Below are 24,264 nucleotides of genomic sequence, written 5' to 3' on the forward strand. Positions count from 1 at the left end.
TTTAACAAATATCAGACTGATATTTAACAGTTATAAACAGCTATCAGGATGATATTTAAGAACTATAAACAGCTATCAGACTGATATTTAATCGCTATAAACAGCTATCAGACTGACATTTAACACCTATAAACAGCTTTCAAACAGCTATTAGACTGTTATCTATTTTCAACATCTGTCTACTATATTTATTTAAATGTCTACTGCTAAGGATAACAGAAATAAAAACATATTAATGCGATAACATATATTTTATTTAAAAATCTTACAATTCTTCCTGGCATCGCAACCAGTTAAATACTTTAAATACATTTTGTAAAGCACAATTCTTCGCATGCAATTCTTTTCCACGTATAGTATTACAATCATCCAAATAATTAAAGATTCCATGTCTTCGTAAACATCCAAGATCTCAATGTACATGCGTTCTCGCTCATCATGAGCAGAAGTGAGTTCCACAACCACGTTTCTCACGTCCCTTGACATATATGATAGCATCATCTTCAAATACAGCTACCGCGATCAGGTGTTTCGCTGCACGAGACTATCCAGTTCTCCCATCGCAATCCATGATGATAAGCACTCAACCAGGAAGTGTAAGACCTATTAGATCTTGTCAAAAATTTCCACTCGTAAAAATGTAATGCGTGAGAACGATCCTCTGTTTTAGCACCGCTATTTCTTTGACGATAAATCTTTTTTTGACGATGAATCCTCGCAGATCCACAAACGTTGATATGACCATGATGAACAATTCTTCAAGATTGTGCTACTCCGGTTTTTTTCTCCCTTTTAAAGTTCTAAATACTTGCTGACTTTGCAATTTATTGTACATAATCTTGCGCACTACGTTGAACAATGGACAGTACTCGATCGTGTATGAGGCAATAGGTGATAGTATTGGCAGGCATACTATATTCTCCTTACAGTCAAATTTTATGCGTATATCCACAGTGGTGCTCTTGACGGATTCGTTTCGTCACGAGCAATCAATGATGACTACAAAAGGCCTTTTCTCGATAAACGAGAGTACGTTAAGCAGCGTTTCGAAGCAATTGATTCCATAATATGTTTTACGAAAACGCGCGTACATATCAAACAGGATAGCGTGCCAAAATCCAGATTTAAATCGTCGTACGGATAAAATTCTGAATTTAGATATACTTTTACGTTACTCAAATTACAATTGTCGAACACGCTAACATCTAGTGACATGACATCCTTTGGTCCGGTCTGCACAGCAAAGATAACGCGGCTTCTCAAATTGAGTCATCGCTTTAACGACCCATGAATGTTTGATCGTATTTTGCAACAGAGGATACTCGTACAGATCCCACGAGCAAAAACTCATGCTCAGATAGCGACCGCTTTCCAATGTTCACAACATTGATAATTAATTAATCTCGTTTAATGCAACGTGAAGCATCCGCCACTGCACTCTGAATAATTTAATCTTAGGCTCCGTCGCAAAATTTCCCACCAAACAATTGTAATCGTTGCGAACTCGTATCAAAGTCAATTTGTGGCGAGTGTTGATGATCACGCATTTGTTATCCTCGCAAAAGCCCAACAGCATGTTGAGCATGGCACGCAAACAGATTGTTGAAAACATTGTTGAATCTTCCAAGAATCCTATTATGACTGAAATATTCTTTTCGGGAGAAGACGAGGAATCAAAACCCAAAAAAAAACGACCGAGTGTTTTGTATGATAACTCTATACAGGCTTCCACGTCTGTGAAATTAATGTTGAGTCAATCGAAAACCATACCACTTTGAACGAAGTGTCTGAAATAATACATCCGTGCGATTTATCATATGACCACGCTCCCTCCGTCGAAAAAATTTTCGAGATTGCCAATGAACCGCTCGTAACATTCATTCGATATTTGCTTTAAACTCGAGGGTCAGGAAAAGTTGCATGAAACTATGGTCCGTCGGGACAGAAATAGCCATTAGTGTTGAGTAAAAAAGTTAGAATGGGAATAAAGTGGACCGCCTACGATGACATTAAATAACAACAAGTTCGACTATATCTATTGGAACGATCTCAACGAAATTGTGGATCATCTGCGATTACTCGAGGCCTCGCGCCAGGGTCAAAATGATAATGAGATTCTGTCGATTATCGAAGAGCTTCGCAAAACCAGTCTTATAAATTAACCTCGTTCTACATATATCGATATTTCAGTCGACATCGCAATACCAATCAACAAGTTTGGACTATCGCTTGGAGGAGGAAGCGAATCGCACTATCAGTAGCGTGGATTATTCAGAAATTATGTGTGCAATAACGCTCTTTGCATAGCTGCAGCTATGCAGCTTGACACAAAGTCGCGCAAGATTTGAATATTAGTGCTACCGGATGATACTAACAGCAAACAAACGATACGTGCAACAGTGTTCAAGATTTGAAAGATCGTTTGAACGAAATCGAGAGGAAAATTGCAGCTTTACAAAATAATATGCAGGTTATGCTAAACGAACTTGAAAAGACGATTCGAGAAGTGCATCGTACATCGAATAATTATTCGCAATGTCTGAGAAACGTCTGCTGGCTGATAAATTGCACGCTCCGGAAGAAATTTTTTGCGAAGACACATCATAGTACACAGATACGATGACCTGTGGCAGGTGGATGTGATTGAGATGCGTCCTTATACGGGATTCAACAGAGGTTACCACTACATTCTCATCGTTATCGACGTGCTGAGTAAGCCTACATGGACCGTACCGCTTAAAGAGTGGGAACGAGATGACGAAGGCAATTGCAAAGATAATTCGAAACGATGGAAGATATCCGGAAAATTTGCATATTGATCGAGGAAAGGAATTTTACAATTTACACTTGGATGTGCAGAAACTCTTGAAGAAACGCAACATCAACCATTATTCTACATATTCCGTAATGAAGGCGTCGGTCGTCGAACTGTTCAATCGTACATTGAAGAATGACATGTGGAAACAATTTACGCACAATGGAAATTACAAATGGATGGACATCCTGCGTGTCTCGTATCAAATTACAATGTGCACAAGCAGAACTATTGATATCCCGTAGTATGCATCGCGATATTACCCTTGCGATTGCCGATAGGTTCTTAACCATGATTTATAATCGTATAAAGATTACCGCATCCACGCGATACAAAGTGGGTGATTCAATACGCGTGAGCAAATTCTATCTTTGATAAAGAATACATGCTGAATTGGAACACGGAAGTGTCTAAAATTATCAAAATGCAACAAACTAATCCAGTATCTTCTGGAAGATTCTCGAGGAGAGCCTATCGATAAAGGATTCTAGGAATACGAATTGCACAACGTCGCTAACTTCAACGTGCATCTCGTTGAAATGGTGTTGCGCAAGAGGGGAAACGAGGTTTACGTGAAATGGTTGGGATTTGACAATTAACACAATTCATGGATACATAAAAGCAACATGTTTTAAAACTCATACTTATGATAAAAAAATATAAATACATATTATACGTACATATTATAAATATTATATACATGCTATATTTACATATTATACATATTATACATATATTATATTATACATATTATGTATAATATACATATAATATATATTATACATATTATATACATATTAAACATACTATACAATACAAATGTGTTTTATTTTCATCGGTAATGCCCTTATGGCAGCATGCTGGTGGAACCTGGCACAATATATCGCTTATCGTCGTGCGGACTTTATTTCTGATATCGCATACACCTCATGCAATTTGGAACTTATGCACGACTGCCTGCACGTCATTTCGATTGCGTCATTCAAACACCGCGTGTAATCTTCGAACGTTATAAACCTCGCTACAACATTACTCTTGACACCCTTTGTCTTCTTCGTATCCTTCTTTCCTACTACACGCAAGGCATACATTTTTGTTCTAAGTCCTACGGTCGGAATTCGGTCATGATGGCACCGTTGTTCTCGTCTTTCATAAGGTCAGGAACTTTTTTATTTGCGAGCGGAATACCTTACGCGTTGTCGACAATGTAATCGCTCGTGTCAAATCTACTTATATCACATTTCATGATATCGTAAACATCATCACATTCTATATGATATACACAGTGCGACAAATATGTTCCCGGACACGAACCACATCTCAGCAACCAGTGGCGACTGTGAGTTCAAACATGCATTTTAAAAGTTGAACATTTTGCTATCATCTGTCAAAGTTTCATTCATTTTGGTTGACATATAACGAAGATATGACATGTTAAACAAAATTTTGGTCGAGGTAGAAATTTTAATATGGAACAAAGAGCAGTGATTAAATTTAATGCAAAACTTGGTAAAAGTGCATCAGAAACATTCCGATCGATGCAACAAGTTTACGGCAGTCAATGTTTAGATCGTACAGCTGTTTTTGAGTGGCATAAGCGTTTTTTGGAAGGCAGAGAGACCCTTGAAGATGACAAAAAATCAGGACGGCCAATTCTGGTTAGAACACCCGAAATGATCGAAAAAGTACGTGATTTTGTTGCAAACGATCGCAATGCATCACTAAAAATGATGGAGGAGGCTTTAAATATCAGTAGAGAAACGATTCGAACCATACACATATTTGTCGCACTGTGTACTTTTTCGAGAATATAGCCTGTTGGCGAATCTAACACGATGATCATAAATTTGAAATTTTGTCGATCGATCGAAAATCGACGTAAGGTAATGATTGATTAACGCATTACTCAGCCATACAGATTGTTAACGTCATAGTACATCAAGTACAATGACGGTTTCGATGGATCGTATGATGGCATATATTTGTTATTAGCTCGTACGTACCTGTTTGAACACTGGCTCATCGCGTATACCGCGCTCGATAAACATGACCATGTCAATGTCTGTGAGCAATTCAAAACTTACATCCGTGTGTTTCAACTTGGCGTCCCACGTGAAGCCCAATAACTCTCGACGCAACTGTGCGGAAATTTTCGAAAACGTCGGCCAACAATAAAACATTTGTTTTAGATATAAGTCGCTATATTTACCGAGTGTCCGAAGAACCGTTATCACACGTTGATATCATGTGCGTAATCATTAATGACTGAAATGTCATTCAAAGTTTCGAATTTCTCAACGTCATTGGAAATTCGATGTGAGATTTAGAACCGACGTATAATGCGGATACGAGGATTCTCGATGTGTATTTCCTTGAGCCGAGTTTAGAGCGGCAATAACAGATCATGCGAAACACGCATTGTTCGTGGTTTGCATGTTGATTACCGCTCTTTTTAGCATAATTTCTCGCGGGAGTTTAATTCCTGAAATTCTTCCAGTGATGTTAGGGAAAGCTCGACTACGCACGACATATACTATTTGCGCAAATCGGTGCATTGATATAGTTCATAGTTTCGGATGGAAACTTTTGTTTGCGCGTTTTTTTTATCATGAACTCGCCATTAAAAACAGTGTTTATTTTTATAGAGTCATATCATTGCATTATACTATGCATATGCTGGAGCACAATTTCGCTCGCGTCTTCGAGGAATCGACGCGACTCGGTGTTTAGAGTTTATCACCGTGCCCATTAGAATACGGTTTTCGAACGTCGTTTCGATGACGCGCCAACGGAATCCATACCCGGTGCCCACATGCACGAATCTTCCACGCACAGATTCCTTCAGACCCTCGAGTCGCGCGGTACATGCTATCAGTGATTGTCTATTACCAATCGCGGGCGTTTGATGCGGCTCTGTTCCTCCAATAATTCTATAAATTCGTCTGTTCTATAAATTCGTCCCCACCCTCTGTACTCCTCTTTTGTATTAAGTAGGATAGCTTGCTCAATCAAATCACACTCCATGTTGTCACTTGCACTATCAATTTGACTAATGACGTTATTTGAATATATCTTGTTATTTTTATATCAATATGTGCGCTATTTTTATTAATGATATCGCCTAGATCTCATGCCCTAAAAAAATCTTAAATTATGCTAACAAAGTAGTTATAGTTTAATGAAATTGCAAACATTGCATTTTTGCAGGTGTTGTATCAAATTATATTGATAATGTCATCGCCAAAACATATTAATAATGTCCATGAAAAACTTTCTTATATTACGCTGACAAAGCAGTTGTATATTAGCAAATACATTGTACTATTTGGTAACGTCGCATTTATATCAAATTATATTAATGATTATTATTTTTGAGAAATCTTAAATTACGCTAACAAAGTCACATTGCAAATTTGCTGACGTTGCAATTTGTGATGTTAGATAACATTAATGTCATCACCGGATGTCTCTAAAAATTTTTTGTTATCAAATTTGACGATTGCATATTTGATGTCATTGACTGGAACTGGTACTAAAAGTATCCGCGAAGATTTTTGCGGAAAATCAGTCTGTGTAAAATGGCTAACAGTAGTCGCTCCCGCATCTAATTAGCAATTGGGAACTCAGTTTCCGCAATGTGCTGACTCGCATTAATATTTCATGCCCGATAATAGGATGAGGGTTATATTAAAGAGAAACGTGATAATTATACAATATATTATCAAAGAGTTATATGTCTAAGTACTGGAACGAATGGATCATGGATTTCCTCTATCATAGACATCTAAGGATGAGTACATCCGAATCTGAGGGATTCCCATAACATTGTGGATTCATACGTTCAACTATAAGTATTTCATTTGTACTTGTTTCTGAACAATTTTTCTCTATAGATGGTTTATCCATTTGTTTTTCTCGATTACAGCTCGTCTTCATATACAATTTGAGAGAAAAACATTCATATTGGAGCGGAGGAGATATTAAAATGTGATAAATATATATGTAAAAATAAATAAATATGTATTAAACTGGATTAACTCTGCGTTCAAAATTATTTATTCTTTCTACGATTCCTTTCTATCTCTGCGGCATTATATTACGCGTGCGCCATCGCGCGCGACCGTACCATCAAGCTCTCTAAAATAATATTATAATTTGGTAGAATAAAAAAATATTTTATGAATAATCGCATTTACTAGACGCTGAAGGGAAGATTACGTAAGAAGAATATGGCGACGTATAAGAGATGATAAGCATGCATGATAAGTGTGTAGAAAAAGTCCCTGACCCCTTAAATATCTTGAAAAGTAATCATTTTTGACAAAAAATGTTTTATATAAAAGTTGTAGAGTTGCAAATGATCTATTGATTGATCTTATGAATTTGACCTTGCATGGTGCCATCAAGGTTAAGTCAAGATCAAATCGATTTTGTAAAACAAAACATCCAATTTTTTATTTTAGAATCTAATAGCTGAGATCGGAAGCTTTCCAAAACACTAAATAAAGTCTCTTTTTAATTAGTACTTTTCAAGTTATGAGAGTTGAAAGTTACGGAACCGCCGCGGCATTAGCATTAGCTAAGCTAAGCTCATATTCCTTTTAATGATGCGAGGATGGGATGATCATAAGAGGTCTTACGCAAGCGACAAGACTTTTCAATCAATTTTTCACAAATAAAGACATTGGCATGTCTAAATCGACTGTCATTCGTTTGAGAATTTGTCATTCCTTTAACCCAGCTCGCCTTACCTACCAGTTTTTAGTTACTTTCTTGACTAAATCCCACCGAGATCTTGACTTTGTCAAGTTATATCTCTAAATAGAAAACATATTTTTAACTTATCACATACAAAATTGATATCTCTAGAGTAAGACAAGAACAAAGATGAAATAAAAAATATTTTCAATGAGATAGAAAAAATATTTTATTCTTATATTACTTCATAAAAAGTTAAAATCTGAATTGCAATGTGAAAAAATCGCATTAGATACGTTATATCCCAGTGGCAAGCTAGGGTTAAAAGAATATTACATATTATAGCAAATACTCAAATTGGCGTGCCTCCGCAGTCTGATAATGTGCTAGACGATTAAGACTAATTTCTACAGAGTTCGCGAGACATGATTCTAAATTCATTTATTATACGTTGACATAAATCATTAAGATTTCGAGGTTTAGTATTATAAATTTTTCGCTTTAAATATCCTCACAAAAAATAGTCGATTTAGATCAGGTGATCGCACTGGCCATTCAATGTAACCCTTTCTTCCTATCCACCTATTCGGAAAAACTTTATTCAGATATTGGCATACTCGTAAACCGTAGTGAGGTGACGCCCCATTTTGCTGGAACCAAATGTCATTGAAGTTTTGACGAGCGATCGGATTGCTGGAACTATTTCACCTTGAAGCATGGCTAAGTAATTATCAGTATTTAAATTACCTTCAATAAAGAAAGGCCCAATAATGATTTCATTTAAAATTCCAGCCCATACGTAGACTTTTTGCTGGTTCTGAGTATAATGTGCCTCGTATAATGAGGATTTTTATCGCTCCAATATTTGCAATTATGTCGATTTATATTCCTGATTAGCTCAAAAGTAGCTTTATCTGAAAAAATAATGTTGACTACAAATAAAAGATTTTTATTGATATTTAACATCATATTTTCGCAAAATTCAATGTGACGATCAAAATCATCTTCACATAGTTTCTGCACCAGATGGATCTTATATGGTTGAAATTTCTTTTTTAGAATTTTATGAACTGACATAAGATCGATGTCGTGTTGTTGTGCAACTTTGCGAATTGAATTACGCGGATCTTCGATAAAAGACTGTAGAACATTCAATCTTTTATCAGGATTTGTCGCTATTGCTGGTCTACCTTGTCTATTATGGTCTTTTACAAAACCTATTTCTTCAAAACGTTGTACAATACATAAATAATACGAATAACAGTTGATTTAGATATACCATTGTCCTCATTTCTAAAAGTTTAATTGAAAAGTTCTGTCACATATGCGTAAGACTTCCTACGATCATCCCATCCTCGCATCATTAAAAGGAATATACGCTCCTGTACAATAAACATTATAAAAACATTTTAAATAAATACTTTATAATAAATATAATAAATAAATAAATAAAGAATAAAAACAAAGATAACTATAACGATAAGCAATCTCAGAACGGAGTATCACGAAAAAGTACCTTTTTAATCGCAGGTCACAGACAGAGTGAACTTGACAGGAGAGATCTCTAGCTTATGTAGTCTCTAGTCGCTTTGTTGAAAGGGTGGGAAGGAGAGCGAAGGGATGGAAAGGAGTAGGTAGAAAAGAGGGGGGGAGGAGAAGGAAAGAGGAGGATTGAAAAAGAGATAGAGATACAAACATTCGCGGGCACATACATGACTCATAAATCCAATCGGGCAATCTCTACGTAATACCTTAGATAATGCTAATGCCGGCGATTCGTAACTTTCAACTCTCATAATTTGAAAAGTACTGATTAAAAAGAGACTTTATTTAGTGTTTTGGAAAGCTTCCGACCTCAGCTATTAGATTCTAAAATAAAAAATAGGATGTTTTGTTTTAAAAAATCGATTTGATCTTGACTTAACCTTGATGGCGCCATGCAAGGTCAAATTCATAAGATCAGTCAATAGATCATTTTCAACCCTACTTTTATATAAAACATTTTTCTCAAAAATGATTACTTTTCAAGATATTTAAGGGGTCTGGAACTTTTTCTACACTTGTATAGCGCGCGGTGGGGACCGCGTTCGGAGGTGGCGGCGGGAATCGCAGTGGATTGCGCTCGGTGACCATTGACCCCGCGTGACGTCATCACCACGACGCGACGTCGAAATTTCCGCACGCATCCCCGCTATGTAACTTCCCGCACCTAGAACATTTCTCGTCCCCCCTCGCAACGTCACCTGTGACGTCATTCCCCGCATACTCCCGTGATGTCACTGCCTCACGTAGTGACGTTACCTCCTGTGACGTCATCCCCCCTCGCCCCCCCCTCCTCGGAACTCCCGAATTAGAACCGGCTTATATACTTTACTCGACACCACTTTGCTGTCAAGATTCTCCTCGAAATTGGCACTGATATATTTCCAAGCGCGCATTTCCAAGATCACGTGATTTTCGGTTTCGCAACATCATGCCGGGCTTTGGCCAATTTCTACTTTTAGAATCTCTACACTAGATTAATAAAGTACTGCAAACTTGCCTCCATTGGCTGCATCCAATGGATTCAACAATTGAGTGAGCGCTCGCTGTTATTGATGTATTCTTTCTGATGCTGATTGGATAATCTAATAGAATGCACTAATAACAGCAAGTGGTCACTCAACTGTTAAATTGGCTTAATGCGCACTTTTTGACGCGAAACGCGGCACTCCAAATTTATGCATTTGTATATACGTACTTTATTTGGGAAAATAAAACAGTTAAATATGAAAATAAATGTTATTTTAATAGTCTCACAATTTGTATCTTTTAAGTTACGTTTCAGAAATTTAAAAAATATATTTCAAATCTTTCCGAGACTCCTAAAAAAAAAACGTGTTTTGGATTGTCACGTCCTGGCCTTTGGCGGACAGAGATGAAGGATTGCGAAACAAAAAGAGATCGCGGAGAGAAGAAGGAAGGGGAGTGGCGCGTTGGGTGGAACCTGGATTCCGATATAGCAGATAGGTTCATTTGAGATACATTCGCGATTATTATTCGGCCGCTTACTGGTTCATTTTTAGGAACTCTATCAGAGACGTCCTTATATAAAAGTTACGTGGTATGACCACGAAAGAGTCGCTCTTGCCAATACGAGTGTTGTCATCCCTTAGAGCTTTTTAGGAGAACCGGGAAGGGAATGGTGAAGAAGAAAGAGAAGCAGCGACAGTTCATTTAACAATTTGTATTTTTATTCCCGTTGTTTCAATGCTTGCAATGCGGGGTTTCCCGGTGACCTTGATTGGCCTTATAAGGATCCTGACCGAGAACTTCGACGTATTCGGCAAAGGAAGGCGAGAGACTTCCTCTAATATTCGGGGTATTGGTTCCGCGACTGATTCGGCATGATGCGAGGAGCCATGGCGAATGGGGGCTCGAGGCAGACTGGCCCAGTCTCGAGTACCCTAGGGTCGAAATTCCCATGTTGATGTAGTGTTTTTATGAGCCGCGGTAATTGGTACTTCCCCCCTCCGCGTCTCGACCTTGGCATCTACGACGGCGATAAACAAAATGACTAGACGCCCGAGAGAGAGAGAGTGTTAGCGTGAAATTAAATTATAATTGGGTTGATAATCGACGTAGAATGAAATAATGTAATGAAATAAAGCCTACAGGGAAAAAAGAGGGAGGAGTGGAGGAAACGATTTCTGCTTTCCTTTTGACGTCGAAAATGTCCGTATCTGAGGAGGAGTAGTTGTGACAGGAGAGGAGAGAAGTGGACGCCCGAAGGCAAGCGCCCAACCCTGAATGAATAGGGAGGTAATATGGAATGTTCCCGAGTATAGGCGCGCCAAAGATAAAGAAATGAGAAGAGGCGCCCAAAGCTGATAGTTAAGAAGGTACCTTGGAACGACTCTGAGATAAAGACGCGTCAAGGCGGGAAAAAAGGAGGCGAAGGGCACTCTGTGGAGAACGCCCTATTCCGAGAGGTGTTTTAGATTAGATATATGCTGGAGATTAAAACTGCTCGCGAGAGAGTTCCGCACTTAGCAGCACGATAATCGTTCTTTTCGCGATAGGATAGGATTTTAGATAAACATTAACTTGATTGTTAAATGTAATAACGAAGTTATTGTTTATTGTTACCCAAAAAAAGGACACAAGACCCCTTCGGAGCCTGAAGGGCAGAATTGATTTATCAAATAGAGATTACAAATATAGATAAGTCGCGCGTAACACAAGAATTACAAGTATGGAACAGTGAATACAAATTACAATTACTGAAGTTATAATGAGATTATAAGTACGAGGCGTTATAAATTCCATGAAATTTATAAGTGCAGTAGGACGTAAATAGCGCAAATTTTATAAGTACGGAACTGTGGTGCCGTGAGAATTCTAAGATGCTGGCTTAGCGAGATCGAAAAATTTCTAAGTGTTGAAACATATCATGCTTATCGGGGAAAATAAGCTAAGTCTAGTAAACCGAATGAAGAAAGTGATTCGACGAATAGAAATAAGCGAAGTGAGAGCCCGAGATGCCCACAGCATCGATTTATATACTCAAAAGGGATGACGTCTCGCGGTAAGAAGGGTAATTTCGAGCATGAGTCTAGAATATTCTACAGATTTTCATTTGCCTATTACTTGCTAAATATCAACGATATCATTATTCCATGAACACGAGATGAATCCCCGTGCTTGACTTCGTCGTTACTGTCTTCATAACGATTGAAATGCACTTGGAACTGTCTGGAACTGTCTGTAGAATTGTTATTTTTATATACGCGTTTTGTGCATCCGCTTGATACGTTGAATTGTTCCCGAGGCTTCGAGTATTCCGTGCTCTATTCTGTAGTTGGTGATTTTAATTAATGTGAGAAGCCGCTAGCTATTTTTGTGTTTTCGCTCAGTTTTAACAATCAGTTTGTGGATGTTCGAGATACGGCAAACATGTACATAATTTTCATATTTGACGTTCGTGCGACATACGGATCGAAAGCTTCTAGAAGGATCTCAAGCGTCCTTAGAAGTTTCCAAAACATAAACTCGGCTATCACCTCGTCGATAAAGTCAAAAAACAACAAGCTAAACCACACATCGCATGTACGCAAATTTCAACCGCTATAACGGTTAACCAATTCGGATCGGTCGTAGCGCACGCGCGATCGCGTGACGCAAAACGCGTAATATGCGTTCATCTCAATCAAGAATTCAGATTTAACGGGCGCGCATGGCAATAGCGTGCCGCTTGGCTGTTGCGCGCGAAATCGCCAATCGCCACCCGACACAGAGGATCATCTCAAAATTTTCAATGTGTAAAAATCTCATAGGCGAATGCAAAGGGAAGCCTTTGTTCTCAAAAGAGCATAAAAGGCAAAACCGAGAAGCAATAACTCTCTTAGTTTTCCGAGTCTCTTAGTTTTCCGACTCTTTTAGTTTTCCGACTCTCTTAGTTTTCCGCTGCTCTTAGTTTTTCCGCCGTTCTGAGTCAACGTATCGCTATCAGTGCACCGCCAAGGAAACGCTTCGCCTAGAAAACCGCCGCGTTTGATTCGAAAAGAAAACCGCCGAATTTAATTCACAAGGAATATTTTTGGATTGAAGCGAAATACAACTAAACGCCGTATCACTTTAAAATTTCACGTCAACGCTTTCTCTCTGACTCGCTCTCGAACAGAAATCCTGCGTATATTTTATGGAGTGTTTTATGCCGCGATTGCGTGACTTTTATAATAAGCAGTTGTCTTTAATTTTTATTATTTAATGATTAAAGAAGGGGAGATCCTCCTGCCTTATTATGTTTTTTTTTTTTCGAAATGAATGTGGTCTCTCTTTTTTAAACAACTTATTTAAAATAGTTGTAATGACAAGAATGATAATCGCGGTTCACGTGGTCGGCGCGTGATCCGTGGTGAGGGGATCGTACTCGCGGCGTATATGGCTAAATTTATAATTTGCATTGATGACTACTGAATATTTGTATAATCTTTGCAATTTAATTAAGTGAGCGACTATCCGTGTTCGTTTTCTGTACATATAATCTTATCATAGACAGTTATTATTACTAAATTTGTATGTTTTATAGCCTATCTTGTTGGATTTTTCTATGTTTTATCGGATTAATTAATCATGATGGAACATAAAGAACCATTGCAGTAAGACGGTTATTATCAGGATTGCATAGATTGGGGATAAACAGGATAGTTTTATGTTTTAATATGTATTGAGAATGACTTACTTAAATCAAATCAAAACGTATACGAAATTTAATATATGTCTAAATAAAAAAAACAAGAGAAATTAAATATCTATTATTATATTAACGCATTAAATACCGCGATTCCTACTTCCCTACATTTATAGTACTTTAATTTGTTAAATATGAATTTTTTCTATTGTAATGTGATTTATATTTAAAACTTTTTAATTGTTATTTAAATATCTCAATTGTAATAAATTTAACTTAATGAACATAACTTAATTATTATACGATTTGTGAAGATCTTTCATATCTGTTTGGAGGTTAAGGCTGTTACTCTATTTCTTAATATTCAGCATTTCCGAGATGTTTGTTATAACACGGTTCCTCGTCAAGAATTTGAATGTTGTTCCAATCAATCATGTCCATGTTGTATTCCATGATCTGTTGTTACCGATTTTATATTAATATTCCATCGTATATGATTTTGATGTTCAAAAATCCGTGTTGATAGTCTTCTTCCTGTTTATCCCACGTAAGATGCATCATAATTGTTGCAATTTATTTTGTAAACCACGTTCGACTTGGATAAAAAATTGCAAGAAGTTTTTTATGCACCTTAATGTATTTCTGTAGTTTATTAGAATTAAAGTAAAAAACTTCGATGTCGTTTCTATTGAATCGTTAAAATTTTTCAGTTATTGATGGTACAAAAGGTACAGTAAAATAGTACCAAGAAAGAACTACCGCTGATTCTTCATTATTATCTAAATTATTGATACGTGTCGATTTTTCGCGTGATGTCTTTTATTTTTTTGTTAAAGGTATCAAAAATAAATTTAAGTGGATAATCATTATTAATTAAAATATAATATTTATAATAAAAATTATGTTTTTAGTGTGAAAAACGAAATCTGACAACATAAAAGCTCTGTCTACTAAGTTAAAAATTAAGCCTTTTTGTGGGAAATCGGATGATTTTAAAATCTGCCAGAAAAGGTAATTTATGATATCAATCGAAAGAGAATCAACCAATTCTTTTGTATGACGGAGAAACATCAAGAAAATTCAAAAAATCTTTACCAACTTCTAAAGTAAATTGTAGATCCGAGTGGAAAGAATTAAAGGCATTAAGAAACAAATTAATCTTGGAAGCAGAAACTGACGCGCACAAATCATCGACATAACGATAATAAAAAAGTACGTTCATTGATCAAAGCAGATTTTTAAAATTTTTACTTTACCAAATCAGCAACATAGGAGACAATGGTGATCTCATGGGCGTACCAAAATTTTGTTTGTAAATAGTGTTGTCAAATCTAAAGAAAGTCGAATCTAAAATAAAACTAATTGCTATCAAAAATTCAGTTTTTGAAAAAACACATTTTTTTGAAATATATATCCATCTTTCATTGATATAATCAACCGCCAAATCTATCGGTAATTAGTGAATAATGACATAACATCTAGAGAAATTAATTTATAATCATCATTGACATGTAATCCTTTAAAAGTATCAACTAGATGAAAACTATTTCTTATGTGACTCTCCGCTTTTGGTAAAGAGTCATACATTATATTGAATAAAATGAAGCCAACGCATGTAACGGATTACCGATAGAAGAGACAATGATTCTAAATGAACAGTTTTTCTTATGGATTTTAGGAAGAGCGTACGCCCACCGCTACTGTAAAAAAATCTACATTCCGAGTTATTGATATACCAGCTTGATCAAAAAGTTTCCGGAAGAGACCACCAGGTGATGCTTTGAGTCAGCTGATTTGAGTTCTTTTTTTTGGCTAGGTTGCCACATCTATCATTGACATTTCCATCAAATTTTATCGCCATAGCTTGACATTTGTAAAAATTACGCCGTCTTGAGTACATCTACCTCTGCGCGCGTTTTCGATTTTTTACAGTTTTAAAAATGGAGTTGAATTTGCAACAACGAGTTTGCAACAACGAATACCATCCAACAGCCATCGAATTCACCCGATATGGCTCCCTGCGATTTTTTTCTGTTCGATCGAGTCAAAACACCTGCGGGGAACGCGTTTTAACAGCCGAAAGGAGGTAATGGAAAAATCAAAGACGGCTCTGATGGCTATACCAATAATAGAGTTCCAGAAATGTTTCGAGAGCTGGATCAAGCTCTGGCATAAGTGCGTTACAGTCGCTGGAGAGTACTTTGAAAGGGACAATATCACTTTTGATGAATAAACTTGTATTTTGAATTTTCTGAATGAATTCCGGAAACTTTTTGATCAAGCTAGTATTTACAATTCTTTCCCTTAGAAAGTAGAGTTCTGAGAGAGAGAGACAAGCTTTTTGGTAGGATCTTTTTTTATGATCGCATAGGTTTCTTTGTCGCTCAGCATTTGCGCCATTCACATAAAAATCTTTATCTAAAACAACCGTTACATTGCCTTCATTAGAGTATATTGGATTAGACTCTTTATTCAGGTCTAACGTGGTTTATAAGATAAATTGCAACGATTGTGATGCATCTTATGTGGGACAAACAGGAAGAAGACTATTAACATAGCTTTTTGAACATCAAAACTATATACAATGGAATATTAACACAAAATCGTAATAACAGATCATCGATTACAACATGGACATGATTTTGATTGGAACAGCATTCAAATTCTTGACGAGGAACTGTTATAACAAATGTCTTGTCTCGGAAACGGCTCAATATTAAAAAATAAAATAACAGTCTTAACACCTCTATACAGATACGGAAGGTATTAACAAATCGTATATTCCGATTATACACAAGGTTTGACTTTGCATCATCAAGATCCATCACATTATAATTATGTTCATTGAGACAGACTGATTGTTTTTCTCTTTATATCTTTGATGCTATATACTTAGAATGTAATATTAAACTTTTATCTCCGCTGATATCATATTGACAATTATTTTATTTCGGACATAGATTTTTCAATTTCAATTTCAATTGTTGTGGACTCTGAGGTGAGTTTTTTACCAGTGAGTGTTCTGGTTTGGTCTTATATTAGTGTGTCTGATACATACAATTTTTGTTTTCATTAAAACAATGAGAAACTTTCACAATCGGTCTTCCAATCGCTTGACGAGCTATTCCACTTCTCTGAGGAAACTCTCATTTTGTTATTATTTTTTAATATTATCGTCGATGTCTTAGTTTTATTGATTTACGGATTTTGATTTTCGTACATCTGAAGAGGGCCTAAATATAAGACCGAAAAATGTAATGCATTGTATTCCGATCGTCCAAGTTTTTTGTTGCGTTTTTAATAACTATTTTAATAACTATACTTTTTATAATGAATACATTTGCGTTGATCTAATTGTGAGAATTGTTGTTGCTTGACTCTTATTAGCCTTTACTTTATTACATATTTTAATATTACGAGTCTTGTTTAAAATTTTTATTATTTATAATAATTATGATTTATAATTATTTATTATTCTCTATGTGACTTGCAGAATATATTTTGATGGTCATTGTTTGTCTTACTTCCATCTGGATAACACATGTTACAATTTTATATCTTATACTTAATATAAAACAAGTTTTTTATTTCTTGTAATCGTTCCTTTTTATAATTTAACTTGGTAAATTTGAAATAACTGATTGTGACCTATGAGGACGGAGAGTGAGTAGTACAATACGTTGAATACACAACAAAAGATCTAATATATTTGCGCATTGTACTCTTTAGTTAATCACTTGGCTAAACAACGAAGAGACGACAACTCCTAACCAGACAGGAGTATGCTCATCCTCAGTCTTACATAGAATTTAATTTCAACATTGTCGCAATACTGTGTCAAGACATCTATGAAGAGAGTATCTACAAATTTGAAGACAGTTTGAAAAAAATCAAAACGTTCAAATAAGTTATACCGACAATTATTGTGCATTTTTATATTATGTAAATATAATATTATTTGACAATTATATTTTATTGCGCACTAATTATCGCATTGTGTTGATGCTCTCATTGCCGATACACTCTATTATAGTTTATTATATTGTATATAATATTTTAAATTTAATAACTTATGCTTCCTCATTATGTAAATATAAAAACAATTATTTGCAAATATGTGACAAAGCTTATCGAATTTAAGCTGTAAAATATGTATGTATTATGTTAATATATAAACATACATGTTTTTGTAGACAGGATCTCTACTGAAATTATTACATATTTCATATGAATCAAAGTACAATCACTACATGGTTCGCAGTGTGTCTTTCGAACAATCTTTAATAATAATAAGTAATTGTCGGTCACCCGAATTAACAGGTACTCGCGAAATCAGTTTGGATCCGTGTGCACCAGTAACGGAGCGGGCGGGTGGGTATCTGGGTATAGTGATACAAGATTCAGGCTTATACCACCGCACGTGCGTGCGTGCGTGCGTGTGTGCATGCGTGCAAAGTAAAGTTATGATGGAAGAGATAACCTTCTACTATGAGTAAAGCTTGAAATCCCCGAACCTTTGATAATGCGTGGTGGGGGAAGAGGATTGGGATATTTGCCAATAACTACAGCAATATCTTCACTCTTCCGCTACCACGCGTTATCGCACGCACGCACGCACGCACGCACGCACAGAAATTCAATAGATCCGATTAATGATAGATAGATAGATAAGCTTAATTAGATGCGACAGTAATGGCGATTGTTTATCATATTTGATTGTCATATTTTTATTTTATAAATGAATATATTATTTTATTTTTAAATGAATATCATTGGTAAATAGTAAAGTTATTTTAAAACACCTCGTATCCCGTTCCTCACTACCTGAGATTCAGTCCCGGCTCAAAAATGAAGTTCTGATCGAAAAGTAGGACCGATATTCACACTGCGGATCGGGTATCACAGCTCTGTCCCTTCGGAACGTTGACCCATATTCCAAGGTAATAGAAAGTTCGTTCGACTCTCGGGTATTCGCCTCTGCGTACCTACCGAGTCTAAACGTCCTTCCATTCATTTTCCCTTGCTATCTTTTCGAGCGATCATGACAATCAACCTGCCAGGGGTTTGGACGTAACAACAGTTGTGATATTACCAAAAATTATAACTAATCTGTGCTTCGCGGGTTTTTTCCATGTCTTGGTCCATTCTTGATGTGCCAACGTTTCGTGGACCTTGCAGTCCACTTCATCAGGGCGAGGAGCAGCTTGATACTGAGCTGTTCCTCCAGGTCCTTCCTTTTTATGTTACGCTACTTGTTGAGGTGAGAGTTTTTGGTGGTGGAGGGGGGGGGGTTAGAGTGATGGGGGGAGACAGATAGTGGAATCTTGGTCGGTCTTTGCTGGTCGGGAGAATGGTCTTCCATATCTTACTTATGTTATAGCCATTATCCCTGTTTAGATTGTTAGGATGTTTTTGTATTTCTATGGCTTCTCTGTATTTTCTTGGGAAGTATGATGTGGTGTTGATTATCGTGGTTGCTTGGTCAAACAGTATTTGATGTCCTGTTTCGACGTTATGTTCTGATAGTGCCGACTGACGTGTTTCAGTCAGACGTCTCGTTGGTGTTCTTTTATACGTAGGTTTATCATTCTCGGTTTCCCCGATGTATACTTGTCCGCAGGAACACGGTATTCTTAAGATTTGTCCTATCTTCTTGGGTGGTTTGTAGATAGTTCGGATATTGTGTTAAGAAACCCCAAAGATCCAAGACCGCCACTCAGTTCCGCAGGAGTATACAGAATACCGTGTTCCTGCGGACAAGTATACATCGGGGAAACCGGGAGAATGGTAAACCTACGGAAAAAGAACACCAACGAGACGTCAGACTGAAACACGTCACACAGTCGGCACTATCAGAACATAACGTCGAAACAGGACATCAAATACTGTTTGACCAAGCAACCACGATAACCAACACCACATCATACTTCCCAAGAAAATACAGAGAAGCCATAGAAATACAAAAACACCCTAACAATCTAAACAGGGATAATGGCTATAACATAAGTAAGATATGGAAGACCATCCTCCCGACCAGCAAAGACCGACCAAGATTCCACTATCTGTCTCCCCCATCACTCTAACCCCCCCCCCCCCCCTCCACCACCAAAAACTCCCACCTCAACAAGTAGCATAACATAAAAAGGAAGGACCTGGAGGAACAGCTCAGTATCAGGCTGCTCCTCGCCCTGATGAAGTGGACTGCAAGGCCCACGAAACGTTGGCACATCAAGAATGGACCAAAACATGGAGAAAATCCGCGAAGCACATATTAGTTGTATAAAAAGCACCCATGGAAGCATCAAGAAGATTACCAAAAATTATTGTTCTTAGTAAATGTTACATTATTAACTCTTTAATATATTTATATATTCAAAATGAAATTTTTCAACTTTTAAAAATTTTTTTTTAGGTTTATGTCGGTGTGTGAAAAATTTGCTTTGAATTCGATTCGTTTCTGAACGATTCGATTCAATTCGATCCGATGTAAAGATTTCGATTCGACTCGTTTTTGAACACACAGATTCAATTCGATTCAACTTTACAAAATGCTTGATTTGCACATGTCTATAACATACAATGCAAATTACAAGATTACAAAAAAAATTTTATAAGCGCAACTTAAACTAGAATATATTTTCTTACACAATAGATTTTAGCCCGATGAATTCAAATTTATAAGCCGTTTTGCTTCATAACGTCTAGTTTTTTTAGTTAATCGAAGAAAATGATGAAAAATCTGAAAAAATTAAAACATTGGAAGAAGAGTAAAATATGAAATTAAAATATGTAGCAGAACTGATTAAATATATTTTGGCAAATTTAACAAAGTGTAAGAAACAATAACTTTGCTTTACTAATGTTAGATATTATAGTCTACATACGTGTGTCCTGCGCTGAGTACGCCGCCCAAGCGCCACGCACGCCGCTCAAACGCCGCTACACTCGAGTAGGCTATAATATGTAATATTAGTAAAGCAAAATTGATGTTTCTTACACTTTGTTAAATTTACCAAAATATATTTAAATGTGTACTGCAACCGTATTTTATATTTACTTTTACTCTTTCCCCGATATTTGAATTTTCATAGATTTTTCGTTATTTTCCTGGATTAATTAAAAAAAAAACTGGATGTGATGGAACAAAACGGCTTACAAATTCGAGTTCAAATCTATAAATATATTCGATCTAAAATCCATAAGAAACATCTATTCTGATTTGAGTTGTTCTTCAAAAATTTTGTTTTGTAGTCCTATGTTATTAATAATGGGAATGTTTTTATTACTCTTAGTTATACTGTCGAGGATTAAAAAATTAAATAAAATTTAATTCATACGGACAATCAGTTAAATATGGACGTATAGTCAGGATTGAACAAAATACATATATTTTGCTCAGTCTGGAATAGTAATAAAATATTTGCTACTTTTGCGTGTTTTAGATCTTATTATTTTTTGAAGAACTTACGATTTCCTTCAAATCATTAGCTGCCCACGCTGTAATATACATACGTTGTAAAGCAGCCATTATCATAGATAAGAATTGTGGTATCAAGATATGCGATTGTATCTAGTAAAATATTTTCAATCAAATTTAGAATTTTCATAATTTAAGTAATTAAATTTAAATACTTACGTATAACATAGGAAAACAGCCACTAATTACAGTGAATCCCATCGTGAGTGTTGTTTTAAAAAGTATATGTTGAATAGCATACTGCGTTTTTGATATAAACCTGCTCATATAAACAAATAATACAAATTAAGTCCGGGAAGATATCCAAAACAGTAATAACCTTCAAACCGTACATCTCCCTTAAGCATTCACTAATGGTACACAGATGCGAATTGGAATTTAACATTTTTAATTGCTTTCTTGAGGATTAAAACAGAAATTTTTTTTAAACCATTTCTTTTCTGAGATATAATTTTCTCACAAATCCAATGGTATCACTCAAATTTAATGAAAAAGTTATTTTGCAATGGAAAATTTGTTATAAATAAATTACGAATGTGAACTTTTAAAAATTGTCAGGCAAATGAGAGTAGTTCCGCAGTAATTATTGCGTATCCTTTTATAAGTCCGTGTATTTCCTAATTGCTTACATAAAATTTCGTCTCAGCTCAATTCGTGCCATTTTCAGCGATGTACAACCAATTATTATGTGTGACCTCTATTTCCATAGTTGAGTGCAACCGATGTAGTCTTAATTTACCATGTTTAAAATTGTTGAGTCTGAATACTATGAGTCTGAGTAGACTTTTAATTAATTTTTGTACGATCACATCCAATAGATGGAAATATATAACTCGATTCAACAACAAAATAATTTATAAAAGCCGTAAAATTAGTACTAGAATCATTTTTTACTTTCAACAACACTAATTATAGAATTACGGGACATCTATGGATTCTCCATTGTCGCCAATCATTGCAGAAATAATCATGCAGGATCTAAAAAACAAAGCGTTGGAAAGATTCGGAACTTACCTTTTTACATAAGATACATGAACGATATAAACCGCAGTACCCAAACATTTAATAAATGAATTTCTTAATACATTTTAATTCTATACACCCCAGAATACAATTCACGTTAGAAGTGGGCCAAAAAGAGCTAAATTTTTTAGACGTTACAATAATAAATAATAACGAAATTTTAGAGTTCAACATATATCACAAACCTACATTTTTGAGGAGGTACTTTAATTTCATATCTCTCCATCCAATATCTCAAAAAAGAGGGGTATTAGTGGGAGTTGACAGAGCATTTTTACTATCATACCCCAAATATCACAAAGAAAATTCGAATTTTATTATTAGAACATTTTTAGCTAATGACTATCCCATTAAATTTATATTTAATTAATTCAAAATCTAAAACATTAATAGAACAAAAAATCAAAAAACAATCAAACAATAAAACTAAAGAATCAGAAAAAGAAAAAAATACCATGATTTACAATACTATTTATACCAGGCATCTCGGACAAAATAAAAAACATCACAAAAGACTTAAACGTAAAATTATCATATTTCAGCATCAATAAATTTGATGGAATTATAAAAGCACAAAAGGATGTTATTCCAGTTGATTCTTAAAAAAATGTAGTGTATAAAATACTCTATATAAAGATTGCAATGCGTCATACGTAGGACAAATCGGTAGGCAATTAAAAACACGAATCGCAGAACACCGGAAAGACATAAATAAAACCAACGGTAAGCCAACGTCATAATAGAACACAGATTAGAATTAAATCAGGAATTTGACTGGGAGAACACTAAAATAATTGACAGCGAAAGACACTTAGGAAAGAGACTTATTTCTGAAATGTTAAATATTAGAATGCAAGAAAACAGTATAAACTTAAAATCGGAGAATTCCTGCACCATGCATAATACACGTAAGCATAATACAAAAAATTTGATCAGTATACTCCTCATAGTTATATAAAGGTCATAGTTATTTAAACGTTTTCAATATTAGAACATTATTGCGAATGTAATGTAAGCTTAACCAATGCAATGTAATGTAAGCTTTTACTTATAAAATGAAAACAGATTTTAATTGTAGCGTATGTAAGGTAACTTTTATTTGTATCATGAAAACAGTTTAATGTCAGCGGTGGGGGGGGGGGTCATATACTTACTGAATAACCAAGAAAATCATGAATACGTACATAGTTAGACGTGGGAATACAATGCTGCTAAACCATAGAGAAGAAAATTAAGACAATTTATTGTATACATTGATGTTTGCAACAGATGAGTCTATTAACGAAATTAGAATAGATAACAAAAATCACATTAAAAACCATATTACATAGGCTCAACAATCTTAAATCTGATAATTTAAGACTACACCGGTTGATTGCACATAACAATGAAAATAGAGATACACGAAACACATAATAATTGATTGTACATCGCTGAATATGGCACTGAATTGAGCTGAAACGTTCGAAATTTCATGTAAGCAATGTAAGGAAATACACGGATTTGCAAAAGGATTACGCAATAATTACTGCAGAACTACTCTCATTTGCTCGAATAATTTTCAAAATTTCACATTTTTAAAACTGAAAGTCAGAAGCACATCAATATTAAATAAATTACATTTTTGAAAAAGTCTTTTTATAAAGAAATTGCCATTTTTTTGTAATTTTATTAAAATGAAATGAAACTTACTGGATTTTTTAGTTAAAATAATGCACTTTAAGAAAAAATTATTGCTGTTGAAGAAATAAAAAACAAAATATTTTTTCACGTAAGCAGAATTTTTTAAAACGATGGAATGAGATTATGCATACAGAACATAATAGAACAGATATGTTCTATTTTTAGGTACAAATGTTTTATTTTTAAATGCTTTATGTTTACAACGTAAAAAGGAAAACATTACAATATATATATATACATATATATATATATATCATTTAAATGTTAATCTATAAAACGCTCCCATTACACAATGTTGAACGATGATTATCGCACATTCTGCGCAAACAACACTTTATGCGGATACATACATCCAGTTGTGTCGGAATCGCAGAGATTGCATTTAGATCTCGTATT

At 35.4% G+C, this 24,264-nt stretch overlaps 1 protein-coding gene across 3 annotated transcripts in view; it reads right to left on the minus strand.

The window, feature by feature from the left end:
- Window positions 1-24,264, minus strand: part of LOC105150662 (uncharacterized) — a 202,638-nt gene that overhangs the window by 34,769 nt on the left and 143,605 nt on the right. For all 3 annotated transcript variants that reach the window (XM_087410672.1, XM_087410673.1, XM_087410675.1), the window contains 2 exons: window positions 21,322-21,421; window positions 21,154-21,255 (listed from right to left, as the gene is read on the minus strand). In XM_087410672.1, coding sequence (XP_087266798.1) covers window positions 21,154-21,255; window positions 21,322-21,421 — 202 coding nt within the window. The remainder of the gene's footprint in view (window positions 1-21,153; window positions 21,256-21,321; window positions 21,422-24,264) is intronic.

Source organism: Acromyrmex echinatior, chromosome 10, assembly GCF_024713525.1.
Source record: "Acromyrmex echinatior isolate Ae372 chromosome 10, ASM2471352v2, whole genome shotgun sequence".
NCBI lineage: Eukaryota > Metazoa > Arthropoda > Insecta > Hymenoptera > Formicidae > Acromyrmex > Acromyrmex echinatior.